We start from the raw sequence: 16,929 nt of genomic DNA, 5'->3' as shown, positions 1-16,929 counted from the left end.
ATATATATATATATATATATATATTATATGCATTATATACAAATACAGATATATAAATATATATATATATAAATTTATATATATATATATATATATATATATATTTGTATACGGACCCGCATACGACTTGTTTGAAGGCCCTGACGAGTTTGAAGGCGATGCATTTTTCAAACTCTGTCAAAATAACGGGGTAGCGGATTTCTTTGCCTGCAGCAGACGGAGACACCCCAAACAAACCCTCATTTAAAGCAGCAAACAACAAATTAGGGTTTAGGGTTTAGGGTTTAGGCGTCGGAGAATAGGGTTTAGGGGATCCGGTTTGGAGGCTAGGGTCTAGGCATTAGGGTTTGGGAGGAGCGGTGAGGGTTTGGGGTTTAGGGTTTGGGGTTTAGGGTTTAGGGTTTGGGGAGGGATGAGTAGAGAGAAAGACGATGCCGTCAAGATAGGTGTAAATGGAAGCAAGGAGACAGCAGGAGCAGCAGCAGCAGCAGCAGCAGCAGCAGCAGCAGCAGCAGCAACAGCAGCAACAGCAGCAACAGCAACAGCAGCAACAGCAGCTTTAGCGAATACCATCAGCAGAGCGACAGACGACTCCATCTACACTGGGGCTCTTCCGCGCTTCAGCATGAGCAAAGAGAGGCCCCACAGTATACACCTGGCAGCAGCAGCAGCAGCAGCAGCAGCAGAAGCAGCAGCAGCGGGGGGATCTATAAGGAGACAGATAGAAGGGTTTATAATAGAGAGAGGGAGATTAGAGAGCATGAAGAGACGAAAGAAATGCAAAAAAGAAAAGGAGACAGAGAGACACTCAACAAGGAGCAGAGACAGAGACACCCCAAAGGAGACACTGAAAAGAAGAGACAGGCAGCAACACACAAAGACAGACATACAAATAGAGACAGAGACAGACACAGACATAAAGACACGAGATAGTGAAGAGACAGACACTCAAACAGAGACAGAGACAGACATAGAGACAAGAGATAGTAAAGAGACAGACATACAAATAGAGACAGAGACAGGAGCAGAGACAGAGACAGAAAAAGAGACAGACACAGACATTCGCGCAGCAACAGAGACAGAAGCAGAGACAGAGACAGAGAGACAGAGAGACAGAGACAGTGACACAGAGACAGATACAGCTACAGCTACAGAGACAGGGAGACAGAGACAGATACAGAGTGACTGAGAAAGAGACAGAGAGACAGAGAGAGAGAGAGAGACAGAGACAGCTAAAGAGACAGAGAGACTGAGAAAGAGACAGAGAGACGGAGACAGAGACAGAGGGACAGAGAGACAAAAGCAAAAGGAGAGGGCTGTCTCTTACCTTGACGTCGGTGCCAAATGTGGGTAGGAACTCTTCATACAGATAAACCCCGTCCTTCCGCACTTGATGAATGTCTGGGAAGTAGCTGCTGCTGCTGTTCTGCTGCTTACGATACAGCTTCTTGCAGCCACCCCCTAATCAGCAGCAGCAGCAACAGCAGCAGCAAGAACAACAGCGGTATCAGTCAAAATGACCGCGGCGCAGCAGCAGCAGAAACAACAGCAAAGTAGCAGCAAAACAAACACCACATATCACATAGTTCAGGTGCTAGCAGCACCTCAGCATGCAGCAGCAGCAACAGAAATAGCAGCAGCAGCAGCAAAAGCACAACCGGCAGCACCACCAGCTGCAGCAGCAGCAGCACCACCACCACCAGCGCCAGCAGCAGCAGCACCAGCTGCAGCAGCATCAGCATCAGCAGCAGCAGCACCAGCTGCAGCAGCATCAGCAGCAGCTGCAGCAGCATCAGCATCAGCAGCAGCACCTGCATTTTTAGGATAGTAGATCCAGTTATCGTGGTTGTCTGCTTCTTGCGGTTTTTCAATGAAGGGTTTGTTAATGCGTTGACCGTTAATACTTAAGTAGTCGTAGCCTTCAAAGAAAACTGCGTCTCCTCTTCTTACAGCAGCATAATCAACAACTACGTATGAAGGATGAGGAATGCTGTGTTGCTGCGCATGCATGCAACAACCCCACCAATAAACACACTCACAAATACTATACAATATTATATACTATATATATATAAACAGCAATCAATATATATACATATATATAAATGAGAGAGAGAGAGAGGGAGAGAAACAGATATGTACATGTCTATATACAATGCGACAGCAGCAGCAATAACAGCCGCGGGAGCAGCAACAACAGCAGCACCAGCAACCCCAGTGATAATAAAAGCAGCCGCAACAGCAGCAGCAGCAGGAGTAGCAGCGACAACAGCAGCCGGAGTAGCAGCAGCGACAGCAGCAGAACTAGCCGGAGTAACAGCAGCAGCAGTAGTCGTAGCAGCAGCAGCAGAGCTAGCCGCAGTAACAGCAGCAGCAGTAGTCGTAGCAGCAGCAGCAGCAACAGCAGCAGGAGTAGCAGCAGCAACAGCAGCAGCAGCAACAGCAGCAGCAGTAGCAGCAGCAACAGCAGCAGCAGCACCTGTAGGACTTGATAGATGCTGATTCTGTTTCTAATAATTTGCTGTTTGCGTAGGTCGTTAAGAAGTATTGGCTTATATTTATTTGCATAGTTTATAGCTTTAAGCAGAGGAAAGCCTGAAGAAAAAAATGCGATTAGGCCGTCTACTCGAGGCCAGTCCTCTATAGGAGACTCTAATATAACCTGCATATACACCCCACATATACACCCCACACCAAACATAACAGCAAATGAGAAGCAGAAAAAATTATGAAAACGAGACAAATATATACACCCCAACAGCAACAGCAACAGCAGCAGCAGCAGCTGCTGCTGCTGCTGCAGCACGGGACACAAACACAAAACGAATAACCATCAGAGGAGACAAAGACAAACATAAACGCAAGGAGACACTTGAACGAGCTAAGACAGCATCATGCATGCATATAAAAACCATACAGCAGCAGCAGCAGCAGCAGCAGCAGTTGGAGAAGCAGCAACAGTGAGACGAGGAGACAGAAGAAGGGCAGTAAAGATGCAGCATCACATGAAGAGACACCCCAAAGAAATACATGAGCTGCAGAGACACCTGGGCATAGAATGAAGGCCAAAGGAGACAGTTAGAGACACCCAGACGGCAGCAGACAGCACAGGAGACGCCTTAACAAGAGGAGACAGTTGAGTAAATACAAAGAGACGAACAAAGAGACAAACACAGACACAAGGCGACAGGCAAATTGAAGTGCATACGTAAAGACAGCAGCAGCAAACAACCTGAAGAGACACTTAGGAGACAACAGAAAGCAAAAGAAAGCAAGAGGAAACAAAAAGAAAGCAAGCCTAAGGAGACAGGAGGGGGGAGACAGGAGACAGCAGCAGAAGGAGAGGAGACACCCGAAGACAAAATAAACACAGAACAAAGACAGAAACAAAACAATAACGCACAAGAGACACAAGAACGACCCGCGGAGACACCACGAGAAGCGCGAAACAAAAAGGAGACAAAAGGAGACAGAGGGAGACACAAAGGGGACAAATGGAGACACAAAGGAGACAAAAGGAGACAAAAGAAGACATAGGGAGACACAATAGAAGAGAGAAACACAAAGGGAGGCACAGAGGAGAGACAAAGGAGACAAAAGGAGACAAAAAGAGACAAAGGGAGACAAAGGGAGATAAAAAGATACAAAAGGAGACAGGAGGGGACAAAAGGAGACAAATGAAAAAGAAGAGACACCGAGGAGACACAGAGGAGACACAAAGGAGACAAAAGGAGACACAAGGAGACAAAAGGAGACAAAAGGAGACAGCTGAAGCACTACCTTCTCATCGAAGACAAGAACAGCAAACTCTTCACAATTTTCTAGACGCTCCAGTATCTCTCTCATGGGTCGGCCTTTGAGGAGACAAACAAAGCATAAAAAGAGAGGGGTATTGCATGCACATGCTGTCTCTGTGCCTTCTAAACAAAACAAAGAAAGATTAATAATAATTTATGCTGTCTCCCTGTCTCCTATATATACACCAAGGAGACAAAAACACTGACTGCGACACTTCAGGTGTATATGCAAACAACCCTAAACCCTAAACCCTAAACCCTAATAAGCCCTCAACCACAAACCCTAAACCCCTAAAACTACAAACCCTAATTGAAACCCAAACCCTAAACCCCGCATTCCCTTCAGACTAATTTATATGCCTGCTTGTTTTTAGAGACAGCTGCAGCTTTTGTCTCCTCGGCTGTCTCTGACTCAAACTAAAAAGGAGACAGATAAATAAAGGAGACAGACAAATAAAGGAGACAGATAAATAAAGGAGACAGATAAATAAAGGAGACAGATAAATAAAGGAGACAGATAAATAAAGGAGACAGACAAATAAAGGAGACAGACAAATAAAGGAGACAGGAGACTCACTGTCGGTCTTCACGCGCATCGCACAAACGCCAATGACCATTCGAGGAGGGCCTGAGCGAGACGCTTTGCCTGCTGCTGCTGCTGCTGAAGAACTCGCGCTGCTGCTGCTGCTGCTGTTGCTGCTGCTGTTTGCTTCCTGATTGATGCTGCTTCTAACGCTTTCAAGAACAGCAGCAGCAGACGCCCAGCTGACACGGGGCTCCAGAGGCACCTGGGGAGCCCTCGCAGGCAGCTCTCTCCAGTTGCAGTGGCGCATGTGTTTGCTGCTGCTGCTGCAGCAGCAAACCAAACCGCAGCAGCAACAAATGCAACAAATGCAGCACCACCTGCTGCCCCAGACTCTCCACCACCGCCAACAAAATGCGAGTCCCTGCAGCAGCAGCAGCAGCAGCATCAGCGGCAGCAGCAACAGCAACAGCACCACCAGCAGCAAGAGCAGCAACAACCACAACAACAGCAGCAGAAGCAGCAACAGGAGCAGCAGCTTACCTGGAGTCTGAGAAGGGACATCTGTTGCAGCTGTACGCCTGTCTCTCCTCGCGTGCTGCGCTGCTGCTGCTGCTGCTGCTGCTATCTGGGGGTCGCATTGGAGACTGTGTTTCAGAGCTATCTCCTCTGGAGGCATCACCAGCGCCATTTTCTGCTGCTGCTGCTGCTTCAGTTGCTGCTGCTGCTGCTGCTGCTGCAGGTGGCGTCGCCTCCTTTCTGGGCCCCGTCTCTTCAGGGCCTCCTTTGCTGCTGCAGTCTGCGGTGTCTGTAGAGGGCCCCATGCTTGCGACAGGCCAAGCCCCAAGAGATTCCTCAGCCGCGGCAGCATCAAGAGCAGCAGCAGCTGCTGCTGCTGCTGCTGTTAGCGTTAATGCTCCTCCTTCTGCAAGCAGCGGGAAGGAAACTCGTTGCTAATCAAGCAGCAGCAGCAACAACAACAGCAACAGCGGAAGGAGCTGCAGCAGCGACGGCAGCACCAGCAACCGCCACGGCTCAGCAGCGAGCGCAGCAGCAGCAGCAGCAGCAGCAACAGTTGCAGCCTCGCAGCAACAGCACCAACAGCAACAGCAGTGAGGGCAGCGCCAAAGTGGGTCCGATGCTGCGCAGCGGAGCAATTGGAGAAAGGCAAACAAAGAAGAGCAGCACCAGCAGCAAGAGCAGCACCTGCAGCAGCAGCAGCAACCGGGCCCCACAGCCAAGAAGTTTGCTGCCTAGAGAGAGGGTCGCTGGCTGCTGCAGCGTTGAAGCAGTAACTGCTGAGCTTCTTTCGCGCTGCAATCACACATACACTCCGCGGTGGCAGCTGCTGCTGTTGCCGTTGCTGCTGCTGCTGCTGCTGCTGCAGCAATTGGAGTAGCAGAAGCAAATATGGCGGCAGCAATCTGCAGCAAAGGTGTGCCTCATGCGTCTGTGCATGCGTTGTTATAACTGAAGATATTAAGTATTGATGCTCCCTGTGTAGAGTGCAGCAGCAGCAGAGCAGCAGCAGCAGCAGCAGCAGCAGCAGACGCATGCAGCGCCGGTTGGCCCATTGGTTCTCGCGACCGCTGCAGCAGACAGATTCTCCTCTCTCTGTTCCTTTGTTCATTGAAGCTTTTGTTTATTTCTTTTCTTTTGTTGTCTCCCGGTGAATACTGCAGAAGTGCCTGAAGTCGTGCGTTTACGCAGCAGCAGCAGCAGCAGCGCAGCAGCAGCAGCAGCAGCAACAGCAGCAGCAGCAGCACATGCGGCACATGCAGGATCGTTCAGAAGCAAAAGACATGAGGCTTCGGTGGGTTGCTGCTGCAAACACGGCGAGTAGGCCTCCTGGGGCAGGGCTAGCCTGCGCTTAGCGCAGCAGCAGCAGCAGCAGCAGCAGCAGCAGGAGAAGCAGCAGCAGCATCGAGAAGAAGATGGGGAACACTGTGTCTGCAGGGCTAAGCCCTGTGCTGCCTTCTGTTGATTTAATGCGGGGACCGTCTCCAGGCCCCACACAGCCGCTAACTGAGGAGCAGCGGCAGTTGCTGTTGGATTACCCTTTTTTGCATGCATTGGGGTGTATAGGCACCTCGCGCATCAGCAGCAGCCTCCTCTGCGTCTCCATAAGCGACGGCCTCACCTTCTGCAAACTCTTCTGCAGCAAAAATGCTGCAGCTCCTCAGGGCGTTTTGCTGAATTTGTCGCAATATCAGCCTCAGCTGCTGCTGCACAAAGCGCTGCTAACCTTTGATATCTTTCCTAACGTGTTAGCCGCTCACTTACCTTCTCTTCTTTCTTCTGTCTCCTCCCCCTGTCTCCTTTTGTCTGTCTCTTTTGCTTCTGTCTCCTTTATCTTTTCTCTTTCTTTCTGTCTCTCTGCTGCTTCGCTGCTGTCTTCTGTCTCCTCTCCTTTGTCTTGTTGTCTCTTCTCCGTTGTCTCCTTTCTGCTGTCTCCTTTCGCCTGTCTCCTTTCTTCTGTCTTGTGCCTCCTTTCTTCTGTCTCCTCTCTTCTGTCTCCTCTCGTCCGTCTCCTGTCCCTTGTCTCTCTATCTGTTTCCTTCTCTCTCTGTCTCTTTATCTCTCTGTCTCTTTATCTCTCTGTCTCTTTATCTCTCTGTCCCTTCATCTCTCTGTCTCCGTATCTCTCTGTCTCTTTATCTTTTTGTCTCTCTATCTCTCTGTCTCTTTATCTCTCTGTCTCTTTATCTTTTTGTCTGTCTATCTCTCTGTCTCTTTATCTCTCTGTCTCTTTATCTCTCTGTCTCTTTATCTTTATCTCTGTCTCTGTCTGTCTATCTCTGTCTCTTCATCTCTCTGTCTCTTCATCTCTCTGTCTCTTTACCTCATATAATGTCTCGATTCTGCATGCATATCATCACCTGTCTCTTTCTCTGTCTCCATCACCCTCTCTGTCTCCCTTTATCTTCGCTTCTATCTCTCTCTATATATATTAAATATATATATTAAATAGATATATATATATATATGTATTTGTTTGCGTTTGCTTTAGGTGTCCCTACGAGCGTTTATTACTAACAGAGAACTCATCTTTGTTGCTTCGTCGCTACTTTAAGGGGACAGTGTGGGGTCTGTTGCATGCATTGCCAGCCCCAAACAGAGTAATACTTTTGTTTTTTTGCTTTCAGTTATTGCTGTCTTTAGCGCAGCTGCATGCATTGGGGCTTTCGCATGGTGATGTTAAGACTGAAAACTTAGCTGTCTCCTCATCTCTACATCTCCTTCTTGTAGACTATGCACCGTGGAAAGCTGTCTCCCTCAGCTTAAGAGACATGCGTCTCTTCAGTCTCCTCTTCGAGGCCCCTCACAGATTCCGCTGCTATGTAGCACCCGAACGGTATATACTTTCACCCTAAACCCTAAACCCTAAACCCTAAAATACCCCTAAACCCTAAACCCTGAACCCTAAAATATCCCCTAAACCTTAAACCCTAAACCCTAAAATACCCGTAAACCCTAATGCACGAGAAACACTAAGTCCTCGGATGCCCGCGAACCCTCATACATTACACACCCTAAACCCTAGATCCTGAAGCTCAAAACCCTAAACCCTAAACCCTAACTAAACCCTCATACCCTGAGCAGTCAAACACTAAACCCATTTATTCTCTTTAGTTTCCCAGAGGAGACAGTTGAGGAGTGTCTCCTTTAATCATCGCTCTCTCACCGCAATTCTTTTGTGTTTCGTCTCCTTTTTGTCTCTGTCTGCTTGCTTGTCTCCTTTCTTTCTCTTGCCTGTCTCCTCTGTCTGTCTGTCTGTCTCCTCTCTGTCTGTCTGTCTGTTTGTCTCCTCTCTGTTTGTTTGTTTGTCTCCTCTCTGTCTGTCTGTCTGTCTCCTCTCTGTCTCTTTGTTTGTCTCCTCTCTGTGTTTCTGTTTTTCCTGTTGTCTTTTTGTCTCCTTTTTGGTCTTTGTTTGTTCTCTCCCTTGCGTCTCCTGTCAATACTAAATAATAATAATAATAATAATAATAATAACAGTAATAATAATAATAATAATAAATAATAATTATAATAATTATAATTATAATTATAATTATGTTATAATTTCTTGACTGCAGGTTTACAGACAAAGAGGAGACGCCGGGGCCTCTCACCGACTGTCTCCTTCTGCAGCAGTCATCAGAAATATTTTCTCTGCACTGTACGCTGGCGGAGATTCTTTTAAATGGTGCAGATGTTTTAGATTTGCTGAGTCTCCTTGCGCTTAGAAATTGGCTTGCTGCAGCAAAACAGCAGCAACAGCAGCAGCAACAGCAGCAGCAGCAGCAGCAGCAGCAACAGCAGGAACAAGCAGCGGAAGATGGGGCGGCCGCCGTTGCGGAGGAGAAAGCGAAAGCTGCTGCTACCAGCAGCAATAGCAGCAGCAGGAGCAACAGCAGCAACAGCAACAGCAGCAGCAGCAGCAGCAGCAATAGTGGTGGCAGCAGCACGTCGCGTCGCCAGCGGAGCTCCGCAGGAGCAGCAGCAGCAGCAGCAGCAACTGCTACATTGAGGGAAGAGATGTTTGCTTCTCTTCCGGGGCTTCCTGCTGCTCCGCTGTCTCCTCCACCTCCTGCTGCTCTGCTGCAGGCTTTGGAGGGTGTCTCCTGCAGCAAGGCGCGTTTGCTGCTGCTGCATGCGGGTTTGCTGCAGCAGCCTGAGAGTCGTCTGTCAGCGCAGCAGACGCTGCTGCTGTGGATACGCCACATCTTTCCTCCTTGTTTTATGAACTACTTCTTGTGTCTCTTCTCTGTGCTGCTGCACCCCGCATATCAGCAGCCAGATCTGCGACTGCTGCTGCTGAAGGAGCATCTACCTGATATCTTCCTTGCGCTTTTAGAGCAAAGGCCTCAGCTGCAGCAGCAGCAACAGCAGCAGCAGCAGGAACAGCAGCAGGACCAAGACGACCAGCAACAGGTGCAGGAACAGCAGCAGCGGCAGAAAGAAGAACAGCAGCAGCAACAGCAGCTGCAGCACGAAGACGAGCAGCAGCAGCAGCAGCAGCAACAGACAGAGGCGCACGAACAGCTGCTGCTGCAGTTGTTGAGAGAAGCTGTGGTGCGGGAGACACTGGAGATTGACGGCTGCACCGCACAGCAGGTAAGGGCTTTGAGGTGTACAGACAGCTTGTTAGGAGACAGTTGGAGACACCTCGTTGCTGCAGCAGCAAAAGCTAAGAACTGCAACCTGCTGCCCTTTTGTCTCCTTCTCTCAGACTGTCCTCAACATGGCTGTGAGTATGCCGCAAGAATGTGCTGCTGCTGCTGCGCTGCTGGATGCGTGGAGTACTGGCGGTGCTGCTGCAGCAGAAACAGCAGCAGCAGCAGCTGCTGCTGCAGCGGCGCCGCTAGCAGGGGGCCGGGACCTGCGTGCAGCAGCAGCAACAACAGCAGCAGCAGCAGCAGCTAACATCGGCCAGGCGACGACGGAGGAGCGCTTCCTTGCTGCAGAAGCAGCACAAGAAGCAGCAGCAGCAGCAGCACTCAACAGCAGTCTCCCTCACCCTAACTTAACTCCTTATAACGCCCGTCGCTTCGGCTGGGGCCTGATGGATATCTGGGCCCGCTGCTATGAAGCCACTGTCATCTGCAAACGAGTACGTCTTCAATAGCTACCTACCTAGCTAGCTGCCTAGCTAGTTCCCTAGCTAGTTCCCTAGCTAGCTGCCTAGCTAGCTGCCTAGCTAGCTGCCTAGCTAGCTGCCTGGCTAGCTCCCTAGCTAGCTCCCTAGCTAGCTAGATAGCAAACTAGCTTCCCAACTAGTTGTTTAGCCAGTTACCTGGCTAGCCACCCGGCTAGCTGCCTAGCTAGCTGCCCAGTCAGTTGCCCGGCTAGCTGCCTAGCTAGCTGCCCAGTCAGTTGCCTGGCTAGCTGCCTGGCTAGAAGGTTACCTGGATCCTCAGGTGGAGCCATTGCTGCGTGGCTAGCTGTGTAGCTAGCTGTGTAGCTAGCTTGTAGCGAGGTGTGTAGCTAGTTATAAAGCTAGCTGTTTAGCTTGTTGCGGGGCCCATACCTCTGCAGGTAGCTAGCTGGCTGCTGCTGGCTAGCTAGCGCTCTGCTTGATAGCTAGCTGCAGATAGCAAACCGCTAGCTGCCACAGGGCTAGGGAGACCCCTTGTGGGGTTGCTGCAGTGAGGTGTCTCCTCTGGTGTCTCCTTGTGGCTACTCTATGGGCTGCTGCTGCTGCGGAAGCCTTCGCCTCTCTACTTGCAGCAGCAGCAGCGGGGGCTCTCTGCAGCAGGGGCGTCTGTCTCTGTGCTGCAGCAGAAGCCTGTGTGGTTGCTGCTGCAGCAGAAGCCTGTGTATGTGCTGCTGCAGCAGAAGCCTGTGTATGTGCTGCTGCAGCAGAAGCCTATGTATGTGCTGCTGCAGCACAAGCCTGTGTATGTGCTGCTGCGCTGCTTTGCATGCAGCCGGCTGTGGCGGTCCTGGAGGAGATGGAGGGGAGGAAGCTGCGTCTTTATGACGACCTCTTCAGACAGCAAGGCCAGCATAACCCTTCTGCTGCTGCTGCTGCTACTGCTGCTGCTGTTGATGCTGAGGGACTGGGGGACGGCAAGAGCTGCAGCAGCAGCAGCAGCAGCGGCAGCAGCAGCAGGCCGTTGTATCCACCGTGGGAGAAGGTAGCGGAGCTTCTGGGCCCGCCTCAGCTGCCAGTGCATTTGTTTTGTTCTGCTGCTGCTGCTGCTGCTGCAGCAGCAGCCAGCAGGGACTTGGGTGTGCCGTTTGTAGTGGTTTCAGGCGTCCCTACAGAGGAGACAGCTAGCTGCACCGGGTGTCTCCGCAGCAGCAGCGCGATCATTGTCTCTGAAGTTGTGGGGTTAGCGCTGCAGCAGACAAGCAGCGCTCGCGTCCGCGCTGCTGGGGTGTCTCTGTTGGGGTTTCTTTCACGTGTTGCTGCAACAGATGTGCTGCTGCAGTCTCTGCTGCCGTTCCTTACTCATCATTTAGGAGACCCTTGCCCTACTGTGCGAGTTGCTGCCTTAAGGGGCCTTTCTGCTGCGCTGCTGCAGCTGCATGCGGCGCTGCAGCATGCAGCAGTCTGCCCTAAAGCAAACAGCCAGCAGCCCCTCTGTGGTTTATGCGGTACGGCCTGCAGCAGCAACAGTCAGGGCCCTGCTGCTGCTGCTGCAGCTGCTGGTGCTACAACAGCAGCAGCAGCAGCAGCAGCACCCAAGTCCGGGGGATCTCTTAGACGCGGTGGGAAGGGGACGCCGCCGATGCCCCAGACACAGCAGCAGCAGCAGCAGCAACAGCAGCAGCAGGGAGGGCCGCTGCTGCGGGGTGCTGCAGCAGAAGGGGCTTCGCATGCAGATGCAGCAGCTTTATTTTGCGGATATATACTGCCTGCAATCCACCGCCTTAGTGCTGCAGACCCAGATGCTGCTGTTCGTGTCGCTGTTGCTGAGCTGCTGCCGCTGATGCTGCTGGCAGTCAAGGCCTGCCTCCACGCTCAAGCCCTCTTAAACCTTCACAAAGAACAGCAGCAGCAGCAGCAGCAAATGCAGCAGCAGCAGCAGCAGCAAAAGCAGCAGCTGCAGCAGAACAAGCAGCAGCAGCAGCAGCAGCGGGAAACAGCATCTTCAGGACGCCCAGAGACGAACACTCCGCCTTCTGTGGCAGTCGATCACTCAAGCCCAGCAGCAGCGGCTGCGAGTATAAAAGCAAGCAGCAGCAGCAGCAGCAGCAGCAGCAGCGAGAATGCACCCGTAAAGAACCCCAACGTCCTGGTGTCTCCAGCACCGACAGAAGCAGGGGCTGTGATGCAGCAGCAAAGAAGTCTAGCTGAGGGCAGCACGCGGCCTGCTTCCCCTGCTGTTGCCCCTGCTGCTGCTGCAGCAGCAGGAGAAGCAGATCCTGCTGCTGCTGCTGCTGCTGCGGAAGAGGGCCTGTGCAGCAGCAGCAGCTGCTCAACTCCCACTGCCTCCTGGGCCCCTCGTCAGCGCGAGGCGACCAAAGAGGAAGTGTCTCTGTCTTCTGTATCTCATCCGCGTACATCAGCTGCTGCTGTAGCTGCTGCTGCCCCTGCTGCTCCAGCTGCTGCTGCTCCTGCTGCTTTAGGTGCTGCAGTAGGAGGCTCCGGTGGGGCTGCAACAGCTGGTCCCGGTGCTGCAGCAGGAGATGATTCAGCAGCAGCAGCAGGAACAGCAGCAGCAGCAGGAACAGCAGCAGCAGCAGGAACAGCAGCAGCAGCAGATGCTGCTGCTGCTGCTGCTTCGTATTATGGAATGTTATCAGAGAAATGTGAGCAGCAGCTAGAGACAGCCATTAGCAAACTGCAAGCAGCAGTGCTGCCGACGCTGCAGCAGCAGCTAACGAGGAGACCCGTAGAGCAGCGGCTGGCGTTGCTGCGGCCTTTGCCGCTGCTAGCAGCAGTACTGGGGCCGCACCAGACACATTCTTTGCTGCTGCCTTACCTCATCGTACAGCTGAATGATGCATGCTCGGGTGTACGTGCAGCTGTTGTTCGGTGTCTTGGGGGCTTGGGGGCTATGGCGCTGCAGCAAACAGCAGAAAGCTGTATAATTCCTTGCTGCGAGCAGTGTCTGCAAGATCCGCATGAAGAAGTTGTTGCTGCTGCTGCTGCTGCAGTCGCGCAGCTAGCAGCAGATGGTCTCCTTAATCCTTCTTCAAAGGCAACCGAGAGGCTGCTAACCCGTCGCGTAGTTCCGCTGCTGCTGCTGCCCTCGCTGCTGCTGCGTGCTGTCCTGCTGCAGCTGTTGTCTGCTGTAGAACGTAGCTGGGGCGCAGCAAAGACATACGCTGTGTTGCTGCCGCTGCTGCAGCCTGTGCTGCAGCGTCACTCCCGTTTGCTGCTGACTGGAGAGGTAGCAGCAGCGCTCCGTCCGCCCCTCTCCCCGCTGCTGCTGCAGCAGCTGCTGCAGCAGCAGCAGCAGCCAGGATCAACAAGGGCCCGCATGCTGTCTCTCCTCTTCTCTCCCCCTGTCTTAAAGGCTGCAGAGAGACAGCAAAGGAGACAGAGGCTCGGGCGCAGCAAACGGAGACACAGCAAAAATAAACAACTACCTCAAACCACCAGCAGCACAAGCAGCAGCAGCAGCAGCGGCAGCAGCACCAGCAGCAGCGGAAGCAGCGGCAGCAGTGATACCAGCTCCGGCAGCGATAGCAGTGATCAGGAAGGCCTCCGCCTGCTGCAGGAGGCTGATGCATGCAAAGAATCTGCAGCTGCAGCAGCAGCAGCAGCAGCACTGACATCCCCTAAGAAACTGCAGGGGTTGGGGCTTTGGAAGGAGCTGGTCAGGGAGGCGGAGAAGCATGCTGCTGCTGCTGCTGCTGCTGCTGCTGGGGCTGCACAGTATGCGGGATCTGTGCCTATGATACAGGCGGCCCGGCATGCAGCTAAGGATCAGCTGCTGCAGCAGCAGCAAGCGAAAGCAGCAGCAGCTGTTGATGAGCTTGTGGGGCTGCTGCAGAGTGTAGGCGCAGACAACCGCTATGCTTTGCTGCTGCTGCTTCCAACATTGCATGCGCGGCGTCAGGCGTCTGCAGCAGCAGCAAACGCTGCAGCAGCTGCTGCTGCTGGAGATGGACACGTGGGAGGCCTTGAATGTCCCCTTAGCTGTGCCGTTGCAATTGAGGGATCAGCTGAGGAGACACCTGAAGTGTCTCCGCTGCAGCAGGCTGTCTCTGTGTCTCCCCTATTACCCCGCTGCTGCACTGTGGGGCGGAGACAGAGTAAGCTGCTGCTGCGCTCTGCTGTGCTGCCCCTCCAGTCCCCGCCCTGCAGCTAGCCAACAGGCTGCCGGGCTAGCTAGCTAGCTAGTCAGGTAGCTAGCTAGCTGATGACGTAGCTAGGCAGAGAAAGAAGCAGTTGTGAGAACAGCCATGACTCTGTATCTCCCTTCGTTGCTGCTGTTGTTTGCTGCTGCTGCGTTTGCTGCTGCAGCGGGGGCGCTCCTGCGGTATATGCTGCCCCAGATATCTGCATCACGTCAGCTGCTGACTGCAACGCGGCTGTCTCCTGTCCCTCCTGTGTCTCCTCCTCTCATTCGAGTGTCTCTGTGGGGTCTCCTTGCGGAGACACTGCTGCCGCATGTGATGCAATTAGTGCTGCAGCAGCAGCTGCTGCTGCTGCATGGCTGTCTCTGGCCTGAAGACGCCTCCCCCGCTAAGCACAGAGGCGGCAGCAGCAGAAGCAGCAGCAAAAACAGTAGCAGCAGCAAAACCCGCAGCAGCACAAGCCTCAACAGCCCCCCAGTCGATTGCAGCAGCAGCAGCACAACTCCCGAGGCGCCGCCGCCGCCGCAGCAGCAGCAGCAGCAGCAGGTGCAGCAGTCTTTGGCGGATGCTCTTTGCTGCGTGTCTCCTCCTGCAGTCTCTCAAGCTGCAGCAAAGGCTGCACTGACGGCAGCAACTGCAGCAGCAACAGCAGCAGCAGGAGCTCTATCAAGACACCTGTGGATGTCTCCGCCTCAGCCGCTGCTGCTGCAGTCCCTTCTAGGCCTCTCTACACACCGCAAGGTAAGGGAAACAGAGTCTCCTAGGGAGGCAGCTTTTGCTGCTGCAGCTGCAGCAGCAGCCGCTGCTGCTGCTTCACCTGCTGCTGCGGCAGCTTGTGCTGCTGCTGCTGCTGTTGCTGCGTGTACGCCCAAACCGCAGCAGCAGCAGTCGCAGAACAGCTGTTCATTGTTGCTGTTGGAGTCCGCCTGCTTGCTTCCTCTCTGCTGTCTGTGTCTCCGCCACCCAGTGTCTCTTCACTGTCTCCTTTCTGTCTCCTCTCTGTCTCCTTTCTCTGCCTCTTCTTTCTGTCTCCTCCCTGTCTCCTTGTTCTCTGTCCCCTTGTTCTGTGTCTCTTCTGTCTGTCTCTTCTGTTTGTCTCTTCCGTCTGTCTCTTTTGTCTGTCTCGTCTGTCCGTCTCTTTACTGTCTCTGGGGCTTCGTTTGTTTGTATGCAGGACAACGCAGCTCAGTCTCTACAAACGAGCTGCGGCTCTGCTGTTGTCTCCCGGGGATATTTATCAGTGCTGCTTGCTGCAGCAGTTCCTGGTGCTGCTGCTGCTGCCTTGCATACACAGACTCCTACTCCTCCTGCTGTTTCTGCTGCACTGCAGCAGCTGCTGCAGCGTGCGGATGCGGGATCTGTACTAGGTCCTCGCAGCAGCAGCAGCAGCAGCAGCAGCAGCAGCGGGTGGAGTTTGGCTGCTGCAGCAGCGGCGACAGCAGCAGCAGCAGCAGCAGCAGCAGCATCAGAGCGAGCATCTCTATCGGGTGCTAGGCGTCTCCTTCTAGGAGCTGCAGCACCTCGACTGTCTCCTCTCCGCCGCAGCACTTCTGCTGCAAGTGTTCCTCCTCCGCTGCAGCGGGACTGGCGCTGCGTGCTGCTGGGGCTTCCAAGGAGACCTTCTTTAGAAGTAGGAAAGCTAGAGAAGCCCAATGAAAGCAGCTTAAGTCTTTATCCTTATCAGCAGCGCGTAGGAGAGGGGGTTGAGGGCTTTGCTGCTGCTGCAGAAAGGAGACTACATTCTCTTGCTAGGGGGCTAGCATCATGGGCACCCTCAGCGCCGCCTCCTGCGAAGTCGCAGGAGACAAACAGCAGCAGCAGCAACAGCAGCAGCAACAGCAGCAGCAGCAGCAGCATTAGTGGGTTGCCTGCCTCTTTGTCAGCGTCTCCTTCTCTATCAGGACATAGCCGCAGCGCTGCTGCTTGGGGTGTCTCCGCAGCTGTAGGAGGTGTCTCCGATCTGCAGCGGACGGGGGCCTCCAGAGACCCTCTTCGCAGTGGTGAGGAGACAGCAGCTTTTAGCTTAGGTTGGGGTCGTGGGGCCCCCGATCCAGCAGCAGCAGCAGGAGCAGCAGGAGCATCAGCAGCAGGAGCAGCAGCTGCAGGAGCAGCAGCAGCAGCAGCAGCAGCAGCAGTAGGAGGCCCCTGTGTTGCTGCTGCTGCAGGGTCTCTGCCAGATGTTTGCTGCTGGAGACCTAAGGGACAGTATGTTCGCAGTTGGACAGAGTATAGTGCTGCTACTCCTAGAGGAGGAGACAGCTTAAAGTTAGCAGCAACAGACGACGGAGCTGTTCTTGCTGCACTTCCTATGAGGATTAAGGGGGGGACAGTTAGAGCGTGGAGAGCTGCAGCAATTGCTGCATCTACAAGGCGTAAGCAGCATGAAGTATTCCTCGCTGTTTGGGCTGTCTCCGTCTTGCTTGCTGTCTCTGTCTTGCTGTCTCTGTCTCTGTCTTTGTCTTTGTCTCTTTCTGTCTTTGTCTTTGTCTTTGTTTATTGCCCTGTATTTTATGTGTCTCTGTCTTCGTTTATATCGCTGTCTCTGTCTTCCTCTGTCTCTGCCTCTGTCTTTGTCTGTCTCTTTCTTTGTCTCTGTCTTTGTCGTTGTCTTTGTATGTCTCTGCCTCTGTCTCTGTCTCTGTCATCCTCTGTCTCTGTCTTTGTCTGTCTCTGTCTCTGTCTTTGTCTCTGTCTCTGTCTCTGTCTCCGTTTCTATCGCTGTCTCTGTCTCTGTCTCTGTCTCAGCCATTTTCTTTCTTTGTTTTCGTCTTTTGCCTTTTGTCCTCCTCTGTATTTTTCTGCATATGTATATATATATATATATATATATATATATTCATATATATATATATTCATTTGCATATGCATGCA

The 16,929-nt window shown here is 52.8% G+C and overlaps 4 protein-coding genes across 4 annotated transcripts in view; 2 read left to right on the top strand and 2 right to left on the bottom strand.

Annotated features, from left to right (window-relative positions):
- EAH_00009000 (hypothetical protein, conserved) overlaps positions 1-164 on the bottom strand; it is a gene marked incomplete at both ends in the record, with an annotated part of 11,904 nt that extends 11,740 nt beyond the window's left edge. The window contains one exon of the mRNA XM_013395439.1: positions 125-164. Within this exon, the coding sequence (XP_013250893.1) occupies positions 125-164 (40 nt within the window). The remainder of the gene's footprint in view (positions 1-124) is intronic.
- A 1,352-nt stretch (positions 165-1,516) lies between these two features.
- EAH_00008990 (hypothetical protein) lies at positions 1,517-1,828 on the top strand (the record flags this gene model as incomplete). Its single annotated transcript, XM_013395438.1, has 1 exon — positions 1,517-1,828. One exon carries the CDS (start codon positions 1,517-1,519, stop codon positions 1,826-1,828), a length of 312 nt encoding a protein of 103 aa, XP_013250892.1.
- A 2,555-nt stretch (positions 1,829-4,383) lies between these two features.
- EAH_00008980 (hypothetical protein) lies at positions 4,384-5,144 on the bottom strand (the record flags this gene model as incomplete). The annotated part of the gene is made up of 2 exons (XM_013395437.1): positions 4,384-4,744; positions 4,864-5,144. The coding sequence occupies 2 exons, from the start codon at positions 5,142-5,144 to the stop codon at positions 4,384-4,386; spliced, it is 642 nt and encodes a 213-aa protein (XP_013250891.1).
- Positions 5,145-5,233: 89 nt separating this feature from the next.
- On the top strand, positions 5,234-16,430 carry EAH_00008970 (hypothetical protein; the record flags this gene model as incomplete). The annotated part of the gene is made up of 9 exons (XM_013395436.1): positions 5,234-5,449; positions 6,003-6,159; positions 6,406-6,584; positions 7,467-7,675; positions 8,397-9,417; positions 9,533-9,913; positions 10,731-14,013; positions 14,225-14,799; positions 15,233-16,430. Coding segments are annotated over 9 exons (7,219 nt in total), but the record flags the coding sequence as incomplete, so codon positions are not given.
- Between the last annotated feature and the right edge of the window lie 499 nt (positions 16,431-16,929).

This window comes from Eimeria acervulina, genomic scaffold (genome assembly GCF_000499425.1).
Source record: "Eimeria acervulina Houghton genomic scaffold, Eah_scaff44, whole genome shotgun sequence".
In the NCBI taxonomy this organism is placed as follows: domain Eukaryota; phylum Apicomplexa; class Conoidasida; order Eucoccidiorida; family Eimeriidae; genus Eimeria; species Eimeria acervulina.
This window is presented reverse-complemented; position numbering and strand designations above follow the sequence as displayed.